The sequence below is a fragment of the Alexandromys fortis genome, unplaced genomic scaffold (genome assembly GCF_014885135.2).
Source record: "Alexandromys fortis isolate MF-2015 unplaced genomic scaffold, M_Fortis_MF-2015_v1.1 scaffold_347, whole genome shotgun sequence".
Lineage (NCBI taxonomy): Eukaryota > Metazoa > Chordata > Mammalia > Rodentia > Cricetidae > Alexandromys > Alexandromys fortis.
Window position 1 is genome coordinate 405380 of NW_026068236.1, and position 12738 is coordinate 418117.

Here is a 12738-nt window from a genome sequence, read left to right on the forward strand (position 1 = left end):
GTGGTAGTACACACCTTTAATCCCAACACTTGGGAGACAGAGGGAGATTGACCTCTGTGACTTCAAGTTGTGGTAGCACAGGACTTTAATCCCAGTACCTCAAAGGCAAAGACAAACAGATCTCTGTGAGTTCAAGGTGTAGCAGCATACACCTTTAATCCCAACGCCTGGAAGGCAGAGACAGAAGGATCTCTGAGAGTTCAAGGACAGCCTGGTCCACAGAGTTATTCCAGGTCAAAGATATAAGGAGAACCTCTCTCAAAAAGCAAAAGTTAAAAGTAAAAATAAATGAAATAAAGGTTAAAATAAAGCCACACAAAGATGGAAAATACACAGAGAATCTTGATACTGTATGCTATTATGCTCTCTTTGAATTGTTTGAATGCTGAGGAAGGAGCAACAGATGCTAAAAGATATTTGTTTATAAATGCTGTTGAAATAATTGAACATAGATATTTTGAAAATGCCTCGACTTTGAAATTTGGATCTAAAGACATGATGCTTTGGAAAGGAGTTTCTTATTTTGTTTTCACAGAGGGTGAGAGTCTGTGGATTGCTTCTATCCCAACATGGTATGATGGACCACGCCCTCCTGAAGGGTTGCTGTGAACACCTTCAGAAAACTGCTTTGCTCAACTCCAACTGAGATGAAACTAGCACACAGGTTATACCATGAAAGACCTAATTAACGACGCCCCCATTCAGCAGGAAGCAGTTTGGGGAGAAATAACTGTGCCCATATTCCCAAATATTGTTTATAAATGTTCTTTTACACTTAAAGTGGGATATGATATAGATATGAATAATTTGCATTGATATGGATTTTGCTTTAGTGGTTTAAATTTAAGGTCAATTTTGTTATATGTGTATGTGTTTCTGATATTGATTAAGGTATTGTGATTGTGTAGTTCACTTAAAAATGTAATGTTTATAGGTTGTTAATGGATAATCAATAATAGTCAAGCTTGTTATCATGTTAGTTAAGATTTTCTAGATGTACATAGATATAATTTAGATAGGCATTCTTCATATTTTTCAAAGATTATAGAATATGGCATTTTAAATGTTTTAATAACTTAGGGCTTTTCATGACAATGAGACACGTCTGCTCCTGGCAGCACCAGTCTACTTCAAGAAGAAGATGGGCATCAAAAAGGCACCTTATGGAGTTTGATAGCCATTTGGGCAAGAAACTGCTCTAGCTTGGACTATTGCATAAACTGGACACAGAGAACCCGCAGAGAGAGGACTACTGAACTTGCTTAAGAATGAGATGATCTTTCAGGGTTCCTGATTTATGAAAGAGTCTGCAAGACATTCTGCAGGACACAGTAGATAGTGACTGAACTGCCTTTGAATTTTCCTACTTCATGGAAATGTCTGCTGGATACCATGGGCCTGTAGGCCAAAGATGGATGCCCCAATAGTACAGAGAAACTTTGGGTGACTGTCCAGGCAGCAAGATGTCTCTGTCATTTCCAGAGTTTGGAAGTTGCTTATTTCTTGTTTGCTTAGGTAATATTGTATCATTCTGGAGTCTTTGATGGAGTTGAAGAATAGTTAGTTATAGTTATAGTTTTTCTTAGTTATGATAAAGATAAAATAGATGTAAATATTGTAATTTTTACTCGATAACTGTTTTGTTATATGTAATTTTGCTATGTTAAAGTTAAAGCCTTTCCTTTTGGTTTAAACAGAAAAAGGGGAAATGATGGAGGAAGGTCATTGGTTAATTATAATAAAGAAACTGCTTGGCCTCATAGGTTAAAACATAGGTGGGAGGAGTAAACAGAACAGAATGCTGGGAGGAAGAGGAAGTGAGGTAAGATACCTCAGACAGAGGCCATGCTCCCCTTTTCCAGGCAGATCAATGAAGCTCCAACCCAGGATGGACGTAGGCTAGAATATTCCCGGTAAGCGCACCCTGGGGTGCTACACACATTATTAGAAATGGGCTAGTCCAGGTGTGAGAGTAAGCCGAGAAGAGGCTAGATAGTAAGAGTTAGCCAAGAAGAAGTTAAAGCTAATGGGCCAAGCAGTGATTTAATTAATACAGTTTCTGTGTGGTTATTTTGGGGCTAACCTAGCCAGGTGACAGATACGAACAAGCAGCCTCCCTCACTTCTATAAGTTAGACAGAACTCTATATAACATGAACCAAGGAGAGGAAAAATGTAAGTAACTTCTGGAGTGAAATTAAAGCAGATTTTTATAAAGAGTCTGTGTTCTTCGTTTGGTCATAAATTTATGGGGCAAGAAAAGAAGTTTTCTAGATAATTTAAATAACTAAATTTTGTAAGACATCTCAGTAGAGATAAATCCCATGTCCAAGTTTTCCTGGAGATGTTTTCTGTTAAAGGTCCTCCACTTAGGGAAAGAACAGTGTTTCAGGACATCAAGGCCTATGTTGCCTCTGGCAATGACTTCCATCCTATCCTGTCAGATCCACAAATTCCTTGTTTTCTAGGAATTTTACCTGACATCTGTTGCTGTTTTTCAGGAGCCTCGTTAAACCCCATATAGAGAAGATACACAGCCCTCCCTCACAAGGCCACTCCCCTCAGCCCTCCTGCACCCTTGGTTTGTGTGCAGCTTCCCCTGCAGTTTCTCTCACTGTGTCACCCAGAGCACAGTAGTACAGGGCAGAGTCGGACAGTTGCACTGAGGACTTCTGCAGGTGGAAGGAGCTGCTGCTCTTGTTGAGGCTCGCATAGAAACCTTGATGCTCTATCCTCTTTTTGTCTGTCAAGGTCTTCAGAAGTAACTGGGGAGCTTTCCTGGGATATTGCACATACCAGAAAAGGGAAGGACTTGTGTAAATAGTCTCATAGTTGCAGTTCAGCTTCATAGGCAACCCCTCTGTGACAGTAACCTGGCCTTCTGTCTGAGTGACTGACTCTCCATTGCTCCTTTCTGAAAATAAATGATGAGAAATTACTCTTCTATGTGAGAAAAAAGGCAAAGACTGTCATAGCTGTAAGAAAATGACATCATCATTACTTAGACTAAATATAACTTACTGAACATTAAGAGGAGCAGCAGAAATGAGCAGATGTCAAGAAGGATGTTCATAAGGAAAAACGATGCTTGGTTCTTGAGTACACCAATCTCACAGGGCAAGTCTCTTTCAGAGCCTTATTGAAGCTCCTCACTCATAAGCAAGGACCTCCTTCTGCACAGTGGCAGTCTGTCATGTGACACTACCACATGGGTGCAGACATTAACCACATCTGAAGACATAGCACCCTCTGATGATTTACCTCCAAACTGCACTAAGATGTCTACACCACACTTAGTAAATAAAATTGAAGCCTCATCCAAAGGAAGCAGAATTCAAGTCTCCAGTGGATGTCTAAAATCACCAATATTACTGAACTTTATGTATCCTGGGGTATTTAGGGTGATGAATGTACATAAAAGAATACACACACACGGAAAAAGAAAGAGGAAGGGTAGAAAAAGGGGAGAAGGAAGAGAATCATGGAGAAAAAGAAAGAGAAAATGAAGCAAAACTAGTGAATAAAAGAGTTTTTGATTAAATTTTATGTTGCATTTTCTCTCACAGAGTAGTAGGCATTTCCCCTGCTTAATATGTAAGAATCAGAAATCTCCAGGTGTTTAGAAAAAAAGTTTCAGATGCCCTATTGTTTGTTACTGTGCATTGTTATTAAAGAATGAAAAGACTCACAGTAAAGAAGTTTCCTTGAATCTCAGAAGGAACTCAGAGTTTTAGAATATTTTAACAGTGTTAAACTATAGTGATATTTTGATGTGGGAGTCCCCTCTGTGTGCTGTCATTACCATTAATGAATAAAGAAACTGCCTTGGCCTGTTGATAGGGCAGAACTTAGATAAGACAGAACTGAATGCTGGGAGAAAGAAGGGTGGAGCCAGAGAGACACCATGAAGCTGCCAGAGACAGACATCTTTCCCCAGTAAGCCACTGCCATGTAGCAATATAAAGATTAATAGAAATGGGTTAAATTAAGATTTAAGAGTTAGTCAATAAGAAGTTAGAGCCAATGGGCCAAGCAGTGTTTTAATTGATACAGTTTCTGTGTGGTTATTTCAGGTGTGTGCTAGCCAGGTGGCTGGGACAAAGAAACAGCCTCTCCTTGTAACAACATTTGACATTGAAGTGAATGTTTTTGACATTATGAGATTCCTATAAGCACCAGGAGCAGAATGCTACATATAAAAGTGATGTATTTGGATGTCAAGTTATCCAACCACAAAGAAAAGTGAGAAGTTATGAGAGGTTGGGGGCATAGTAGTGAAGGTAGACTAGTGCATGGGGGCCTTTGAAATCATAGACGCTCCATTCCTGGCTCCACCTCTGCTTGTTGATCATCAGGATATGAACAATCAATGCAGCATATTCCCACTTAAGGAAACAGAGCTACTCCAGGCACTGTACTGTGCTAGTGTAATAAGCTAATAGACATTATAGCCATTTTATCTATCTATCTATCTATCTATCTATCTATCTATCTATCTATCTATCTATCATCTATTTACTTACTGACTTGCTTGATTACTTAAAGAACCACAACATACAAGCCTTAACTAGGAAATTGCTTGCTTCTTTTAGTAAGAATGAAAAGAAAGAACAATAAAATATCAATTATATTTAAAACTGCAGACACAACAGAATCAGGCAAAATTCAACTGTAATTATTAAAGAGATTAGTGATGTTATAGAGAAACCTATTGCGTCTCCCTGGAATGATAGAAGTGGTTTCTGGGAAGTAAGATAGCCCAGGATATGAAACTAGAAGACTCAGAGTAAAATTGTTGATGTTAGCTCAGTTCAGGAAATAACCAGGCTAGCTAAAAGATAAAACAATTATATTTGTATTTATTATAAGGGAAAAACTCATGAAACAGGAAAGAAAAATCCAAGCTCAGCTGTGCTGCAAGGGAACCACACAGAGAGTACAACTGAGCTGTGTGCCATTTTTGTCTGGGTCCCAGAAAGCCACACTATAAAGATAATTGGTTGACAAAGCTTTCCCATCATTAAATTGTCTGGGAAAATGGTCTTTTTTTGGCACTTTCAGGAAAAGAAACATACTGGAAAATTTTTCCATAGTTAAGCCACTTAGACATTCAGAAGCCACCCACTGCAGCTGAGATGAAAGGGGCCAGGCTACATGGGAAGTGGCAGCAGAACTCAGTATCATATACATATTTCTCTTTTTGAAGACATGAAGGACATAACAGTCAACTTCTGCTTTTCAGTGTTCACTAGTATTGGTGAATATATTAAAATTTTTATTCTTATAGCTAACAAGAAATAGTTTCATGGAACACAGATAATACTAAGAGACTGTAAAAAGAAAACTGAATTGGATCTACACAAAATTCAGTAAGGTGAAAACTGATAGAAACCAAAGTTTACATGAAAACTTTGACATAGGCTCTAAGCAGTACAAAGGATGTTGCCATGAGCTCAACAGGAGCAGAGCCAGTGTTTACATCTGGACTCCTGAGGAAATTTACTGAAATATGACCAGATCTGAGACTCCGTCTGTGAAGCACTTGTCTTGAGCCAAAATTGAAATCTGATCAACCAAATAAAGAGTCAAAGTGTAACTCCCAACAGCAAAGAAGGAATGTGACTGAATCAAGCAAGAGTCAACAACCAGGTTCATGTTGCTCTTAACCTTGATCAAAGAAGCTTTATTTTCAGCGAGTTAACACAGATACATAACCAGCAAAGGTATTGAGAATAAATGTAGAGTGTCCAAACCTAAAGGAAACATCTGTATCAGTCCCTAGATACAAGACAGGAAAACATCATAAATCAGGGAGGTTGAAAAAAATATAGAAGTCCAAGGATGAGGAGAATGCTCAAACTGTCAAGAGAAAGATGCTGTGAGTGCTCAGTCATAGATAAAACACCCCTCTTTATCCCAGCAAAGCGTAGGGGACATCTTTGGAGAAAGGTGAAAACAATGAAACCAAACCCAAAACAATAACAACACAAAACTAGTAAGATCTGGCGATGGGGAGAAGATTTTCAAAAAACTCTTCTCTGGTTCTGACAAGGCTGTTGTTTACATGAGCTCATAGAACCTGTGGTTACTTGTATCAGAAATGCATAAAATCAAGACAGCTTAAAATTCAAGTGTGGAAGTTAAAGGGCTCCTGAGGCTGCATTTCTTGCTGAGGAGCTATTGGCAATGATGACTGTTGGCACAGGAGAGTCATTTTTCTTTAAGAAGGGACCCACTTGAAGGCTATGCATCTGTAGATCATCCAACACCCATAAGCATATAGCCAGCACTAATTAGTTTCAGTGGGCTATGAAAAAAATGATGAGAAGGAACAGGAGACATGAAGATTAGAGCACTGTGTATTTAGGATGAGATATTTTCATAAAGTAAATACTTTTCTAATCAAGCATGCTCTAGTTCAGGCCTTCATAGGGCTCTGTAGGTTTGGGTGCAGGCTCTAGGTGCCTGGGAAGCACTGTGTTATCACTGCACAAAAATAGACAGCTGAATCACTGGGCTGGGAGACTTTGATGTGCAGAGAAACATGCCTGCTGTCTTTGTTGAGGTGAATGGTGAATCTACCTTCTTCTTTTTCTCCACTAGAGAATATAGACGTGAGCAACTCGGGGCCTTTCCCAGGCTGCTGTCTGTACCACCTGAAGTTATCAGAATTGCCATCACTGAAAGTGCAGTTGAAAGAAGCCATGGTTCCTTCTGGGACAATGAGGAATTCCGGGTTCTGCTGCAACTTCTGCTGGCTGCTCACCCCTGTATAGAGAGACAAAGTTCAGACAACCTGAAGTTGCAAGACTAGATGCACAGAGAAGCAAACACACCAATGAAACTCTTCCATGGCCCTCCCATCCCTTAACTAGATATTAAAGCCATCTGTGTTTTTAGCATTATCCTAGAGTAGGCACTACCCTCACACATCACACCTTATATCCAAAAGAAATGCCCAAACTCACAGTTAAAGTGAAGCCACAGGAATACTAGGGAAACAATCAAGGATTTCATTATTCTCTCTTCTGTCCTGACTGAGGATCCAAATTTTAAGCCCAGAAAAAGATTAGTTTTAATTTCTAATGTTTCTCTTCCAGAAAACATCAAGATACTGTGTCACCATGTAGGAAAATAAAGCTCTTTTTATCACCCCTGTTTCACCAGCAAACTCCTCCCCCCAAGCTCTCTCATTACAGACCACTGGATGGGTTCCTCATGTCTCTGAGAAGAGGCTGCCATCTTGTGGATCCTGACTACGAGCAAAGATTTGCTAAAAATAAATGCCTTTCTTATTGAGAGGATAAAATAAAAATCTGACAACTTGGTTTGATACAAATTTAGGAGACATTTGCTTCAAGTCCATATGGGGGAACATGTATATTTTAAAGAATTTCAAGTTAAACTTCAAATATATCCTGAGTTACCTCTAACAGCCACTTCCTTATATTCAGCGATTTAGATGTTTTCTATCAACACATCTGAGTAAGGTTCTGTAGGACAGTAGTATTTCACACAGCACAACTTCTCTCTAGGGCAGACAATGCACCTGCATAAAACACTTCATCTTTGACTTTTGAAAGAACTTCTTCTAATTAAAGAAATTCTAGAGAAACTGAGTAGGTTAAAATCTCACTTAATACTATGTTTCCATTTCAAAATCTAAGGAACATATCTTTTATTTTTGAGATAGAGTTTGCTATGGTGGTTTGAATTACAATGTCCCCTTAGGCTTATCTATTTGAATCTGTGGTCCCTAGTTGGTGGAACTATTTGGGAAGAATTAGGAGGTGTGGCCTTCTTGGAGGAGGTGTGTCATTGTGATGAGTTTAGAGATTTTGAAACTCCAAGCCATTCCCAGTTAGGCCTTTCTCTCCGTCTCTTGCTTGTGGATCAGGGTTACTTTTAACAATGAGTCAAAAAAAAAAAAAAAAAAAAGTCCAACATTGACATCCAGTCTTACACCTTCATTTTCAATGAAATAAATGAAAACTTACTCCACAGGAAAACCTGCTATGATACTAAGTTTACATCAATTTCAAATATGAAAATTGTATTAAGATGATGACAGGATCTCTTTATACATATAAAACTAAACACATATGTACCTCCTTTGTTGCAATACATCTATAGTACTATCTTATGAATTTATCTTTTAAGTTAGGTAAAAGGGAAGATGCTAAAAAAGATATTAACTTTTCATTTGAATATATAGTAATGCTTACCATTGTTCATTAATTTTGAATGGCTCAAAATTATTAAATATTGTTTTTATTTTAGCCAGCAATATTATCCTTAGGATTGAAATTTTTAAATTTTAGAAATATTTTATTAATTCTTTCAGAATTATATGTATTGTCTTTTAGTTCTATTTACATGCTATCTCCTACCTAATAGCTCCTAGATCCTTCCCAACCATACTCACATAACTTTGCGTCTTTTTAAAAATTTCTTAACAACTAATTGATCCAGAGAAGAAAATGAACAGAATTTAAGAGACCCACAGTACATTTTTCATATAGAGATATCAATATTAATATTCTAGAAGGAAGACTGTACTGAAAGGAGGAATAGTTGAAGAAGACAGTACCATAAATCTTTCCAAATTTAATGGAAGACAAAAGGCACACATCCAAAAAGCTCAGTATGAACCAAGAGGACAATGGCAGTGAGTATTAATGGAATGTCATTGCTGAAGAAAAAAAAAAAAGAAAGTCTAGAAAACTACTCCAAAAAGTGCCCAACGAGGGATTTTTATCAAGATCAATAATTTTCTGTTCATTTGCTTCTTGTGTCTTTTTCCCTTTTTGTCAGATCGGGTCGTGTCAATTGACTTTTAGTTTTCAGAACTGCTTATCTTGAAAATAAAATATGTTGTTCTGTTGACCGAGCTGTGGGTCAGCACTCTGTCAACTTCCTACAACATTGTCCAATGCTTCTAGTGAATTTTTTAAAAAGTAATTTCCCCCTTGAAGAATTCTCTGCCTTGGTAGAGTCCTGGCTTATATGAAATACAAGCACACCCTTTTTAGCTCATTTCTTCCAGGAGGCACCTGTCAGGCCAAAGCAATCAAGCTTTATTCTTTGATAAAAAGCTCCACTTGTTTCTACCAATACCAAAATCCTAGACAAGTCCCAAGTTATTATTTAAGAATTGTTTGAGTTAAGAGGATGAGGGAGGGAATATGGGGAGAGACTGCTAAAATTAAGGGCTATTTATGGAATGTTAAAGAAATCTAATGCAGTAGAAGCTTCCTAAAATATATACCTATATGAAAGTGACCTGGGGGAAATTGCTAAATAATGTGGGAGAGAAAGTAGCATTTGACATTTCTTGTCATCAAATGAAGCTTCCAGTACTGTGATAGGGTTACATCTAATTAGTTGTTGGCCAAAAGAGTCCTATGGGAATTCCCAAGCAACCCAGGTTGTTGTCAGTAGTATATGTTGCTCTCCACAAGCTGAGTCTAAGGCCCCTGTGCTGAAGACAACACACAACTCATTAATCTATTCCTGCATAGAGCCTTCACACTTATGTTCTAGCAATAGTACTTTATTAAGTTTCAAAAGAGAAACCTAAGCACCAGCTACAAACCCTTTGATCTACAATGGTGCCCTGCTTGTAAGATGTGCTAAGGCAATGATAGTAAAAGTTGTGGGAGTAACCAACCAATGTTAGGTTTAAGTTAATGCCCACTCCATGAAATAGAACCCATACCTACCACTCCTTTTTTGACCAAGAATCTGAGACTAGATGACCTTAGGACGTAAGGTAAAAGTAAATACTACTATTCTAAAAAAAAAAAAGTAGCAAAACCATTCCCAATGACATTCTGCTGTACTCATAGATTAGTGCCTAGTGCAGTTATCATCCAAAAAAATTCTCCTGCAATATACAGAAACAAATACAGAGACCCACATATAGACATTATGCAGAGAATGAGAGACCTTGGAACACATAGCCGAAAATGAGATGTCTCCATCAAATCTTTCCACTCAGCATTAGGGTGGAGGAGGTAGAAAGATTGTAAGAACCAGAGGGATGAATAATACCAAAAAATAAGGCCCTCTAAATTGACATGATCAAAGCTCATATGAATTCAAAGAGACCGAAGCAGCATGCCCAGGGCCTGCGTGGCTCTTCACCAGGTCCTGTGGGTATACATTATGGTTTCCAGTTTAGAATTTTTATGGGATTCCTAAGTGTACAAACAAGTGGGTCCCTATTTCTTGCACTTCCTCTTGGGCTCTTTCCTTTGGTCGGTTTGTCATGTTGAAATGTAACATCTTAGTAGTATTTTTTTTCTTGTTATGTTGTATTTTATCAGTATCTTTAGAAGCTTGGTTGTTTTCTAATGAGAGACACAAAGGGGTGGATCCAGATGAGAGAGAGGCTGGAGGAACTGTGAGTAGAGGCAATGGAAATTTGGTAAAGATATATTATGTGATAAAAATCAATTTTCAATAAACGAAAATACAGCATGGGGCAAAAGCTTTTCTACGGACTTTCAGTTACCCTTCTCTTAAGTTCTTGTGTGGTACAAATTCTATGTGTTTTTTGGCTGCTATACATGAGTGATCTGTCCTCTCACAGGCTCTCCTTAACATGGGCCTCTGACAGACGGCAACAGGATCTCTCTGGGACACTGTGTTAACCTGTGCCACTCACAGTTCCAGTTTCCTATCCTTTGTGTGATACAATTGGTGTTGTGAAACCAAAAGAAGACCTGGAAATTCACAGTCGATGACTCCTTAAGTCAAAAGTTTCTTAGCATTTCCAGCCCTTCTTTCTTCCTCTGAACACTTCTTGTGTTTGTTTAGCCTTTGTTCTTGTTTGTGGAGTACACAGCTACTCTTTGCTATAGGACAATGGTGTGTGGTTGTTATAACTGGTGAGAACACCACTGAAGTTAAAAACACACTTTTTCTTTTTCCCAACACGTATCAACTTCAAACAGCTTCCTGGTTATGGGTCGGACCCCATATCAACTTTTTCTCTTCCCTCTCAGTGCTGTGATTCTGTCTGGTTTGAACCCATGCAGGTCTTCTGTCTGCTGCCATAGTTTCTGTGAGTTCAGATGAGCATCAGTCCTTTTTGTTAGAAAGGCGACATTTGCTTGGAGTCATCCACCACTTCTGACTGTAACAATCCTTCCACATAGATTCTTGAGTCTTTAGGAGACGGGAATGATGAAGCCATCGTATTTATGACTGAGCACTCTAAAGTCTCTTATTCTCTGCACATTGTCCAGTTGTGTATGTCTGTGTCACTGCCCATCTACTTAAAGAAGTTTCTCTGATATGGGCCAAGCAATGTAATGCACTAATCTGTGGGTATAGGAACATGTCACTATAGTCATTTTATTGCTATGTTTCTTTGGACAGATTAGTAGTATCAGGGTTTCCCCCAGGCAATTGACCTATTCAGGCTCAGGATCTTGGCCACTTTACACAGTGCAAAATAGAGGTTGAATCTTAAATCCAAATTTAAGAAGTTTTTTTTTTTTCCTTTTCCCAATAACATCTGTGCTACTATTGCTTCAAAGTATCTTGCCGGAGTTATGGTTACAGTTTATAGAGTTTGTAGCTGGTGGTAATGGTAATTACCTTTCTTTTCTAATAGCATAGTGAGTACCTTTCTGCACTGTGAATACTAGTCAGTAGGGGTAAAAATTATATATAGATGGGCACTAGCTCACCTTCTCTGTGTTCAGTGACCTAATTAATATGGTAATAGGCATAATTAGAAAGCAATATGGCCTTACTGTTAGGTTGTGGAGAGAAATCAATAACCTTGGAAATAGGTTACAATGTCTGCTGGTAGGAGAACAAACTAGTATAGCCACTATGGAAGTCAGTGTGAAAATGCCTCAAAAGGCTAAAATCAGATCCAATACACCACTCTTGGGCTTATACCACAAAGTATTTGGTATCTTACTAAAGAGATACAAGTCCACCCATGTTCACTACTTGTCTACTAGTAATAGTCAAAAATTGGAAACAGCCTAGACGTTCTTTCTTTTTCTATTTAAATAACATTTTTTTCATTTATTTTACATACAGACTGCAGTTTCCTTCCCTCCTCTGCTCTCATTTTTGTTCCTCTCCCCCAATTCCCATTTATTCCCCTCCCCATCCACTCCTCCTCTAGCTCAACTCATAGATGGGCATTGCTCCCATGGACTTGAACAAAGCATGGCACATCAATTTGAGGCAGGGCCGAGAGCCTCCCCTTGCTTCAAGGCTGGGCAAGGTAATCCAACATGGAGAAAGCCAGATAAGCACCAGGGACTCACTGTTAGGAGACTTACAAAGAGAAAAATCTAAAGAACTACCACACAGGTGCAGAGGGTCTAGGTCAGTGGCATACAGGCTCCCTAACAGTTGGCTCAGAGTCCATAAGCTCCCACAAGCACAGGTCAGTTGTCTCTTTGGGTTCCCCCATCAAGACGCCCCCTCCCCGACTTGTACAAATTCCTACTCCCTTTCTTCAGTAAGACTCCAGGAGTTCAGCCTGGTGCTTGTCTGTGGATCTGAGATGCAGATGATTAATGACCACTGAGAGGGGAAGATCGGCTTTCTCCAGAGGTAAGACTTCTGATAGGGTGATAGGTTATCCAGTCCCAAGAGGTCACCCTAAACACATAGGCATAGGAACAAATGTTCTAAACAAGATGCGTTTGTGTGTGTGTGTGTGTGTGTGTGTGTGAAGAGAGAGAGAGAGAGAGAGAGAGAGAGG

General features: G+C 38.8%; 2 gene segments (V, D, J or C); both read right to left on the bottom strand.

Moving 5' to 3' along the window:
* Nucleotides 1-2560: 2560 nt before the first annotated feature.
* LOC126493883 (T-cell receptor alpha chain V region CTL-F3-like) lies at nt 2561-3091 on the bottom strand. The segment is given in 2 exon segments: nt 2561-2913; nt 3021-3091. Coding segments are annotated over 2 exon segments (405 nt in total).
* Nucleotides 3092-6456: 3365 nt separating this feature from the next.
* LOC126493863 (T-cell receptor alpha chain V region 2B4-like) overlaps nt 6457-12738 on the bottom strand; it is a 7867-nt gene continuing 1585 nt past the window's right edge. The window contains 1 exon segment of the V gene segment in view: nt 6457-6767. Coding sequence covers nt 6457-6767 — 311 coding nt within the window.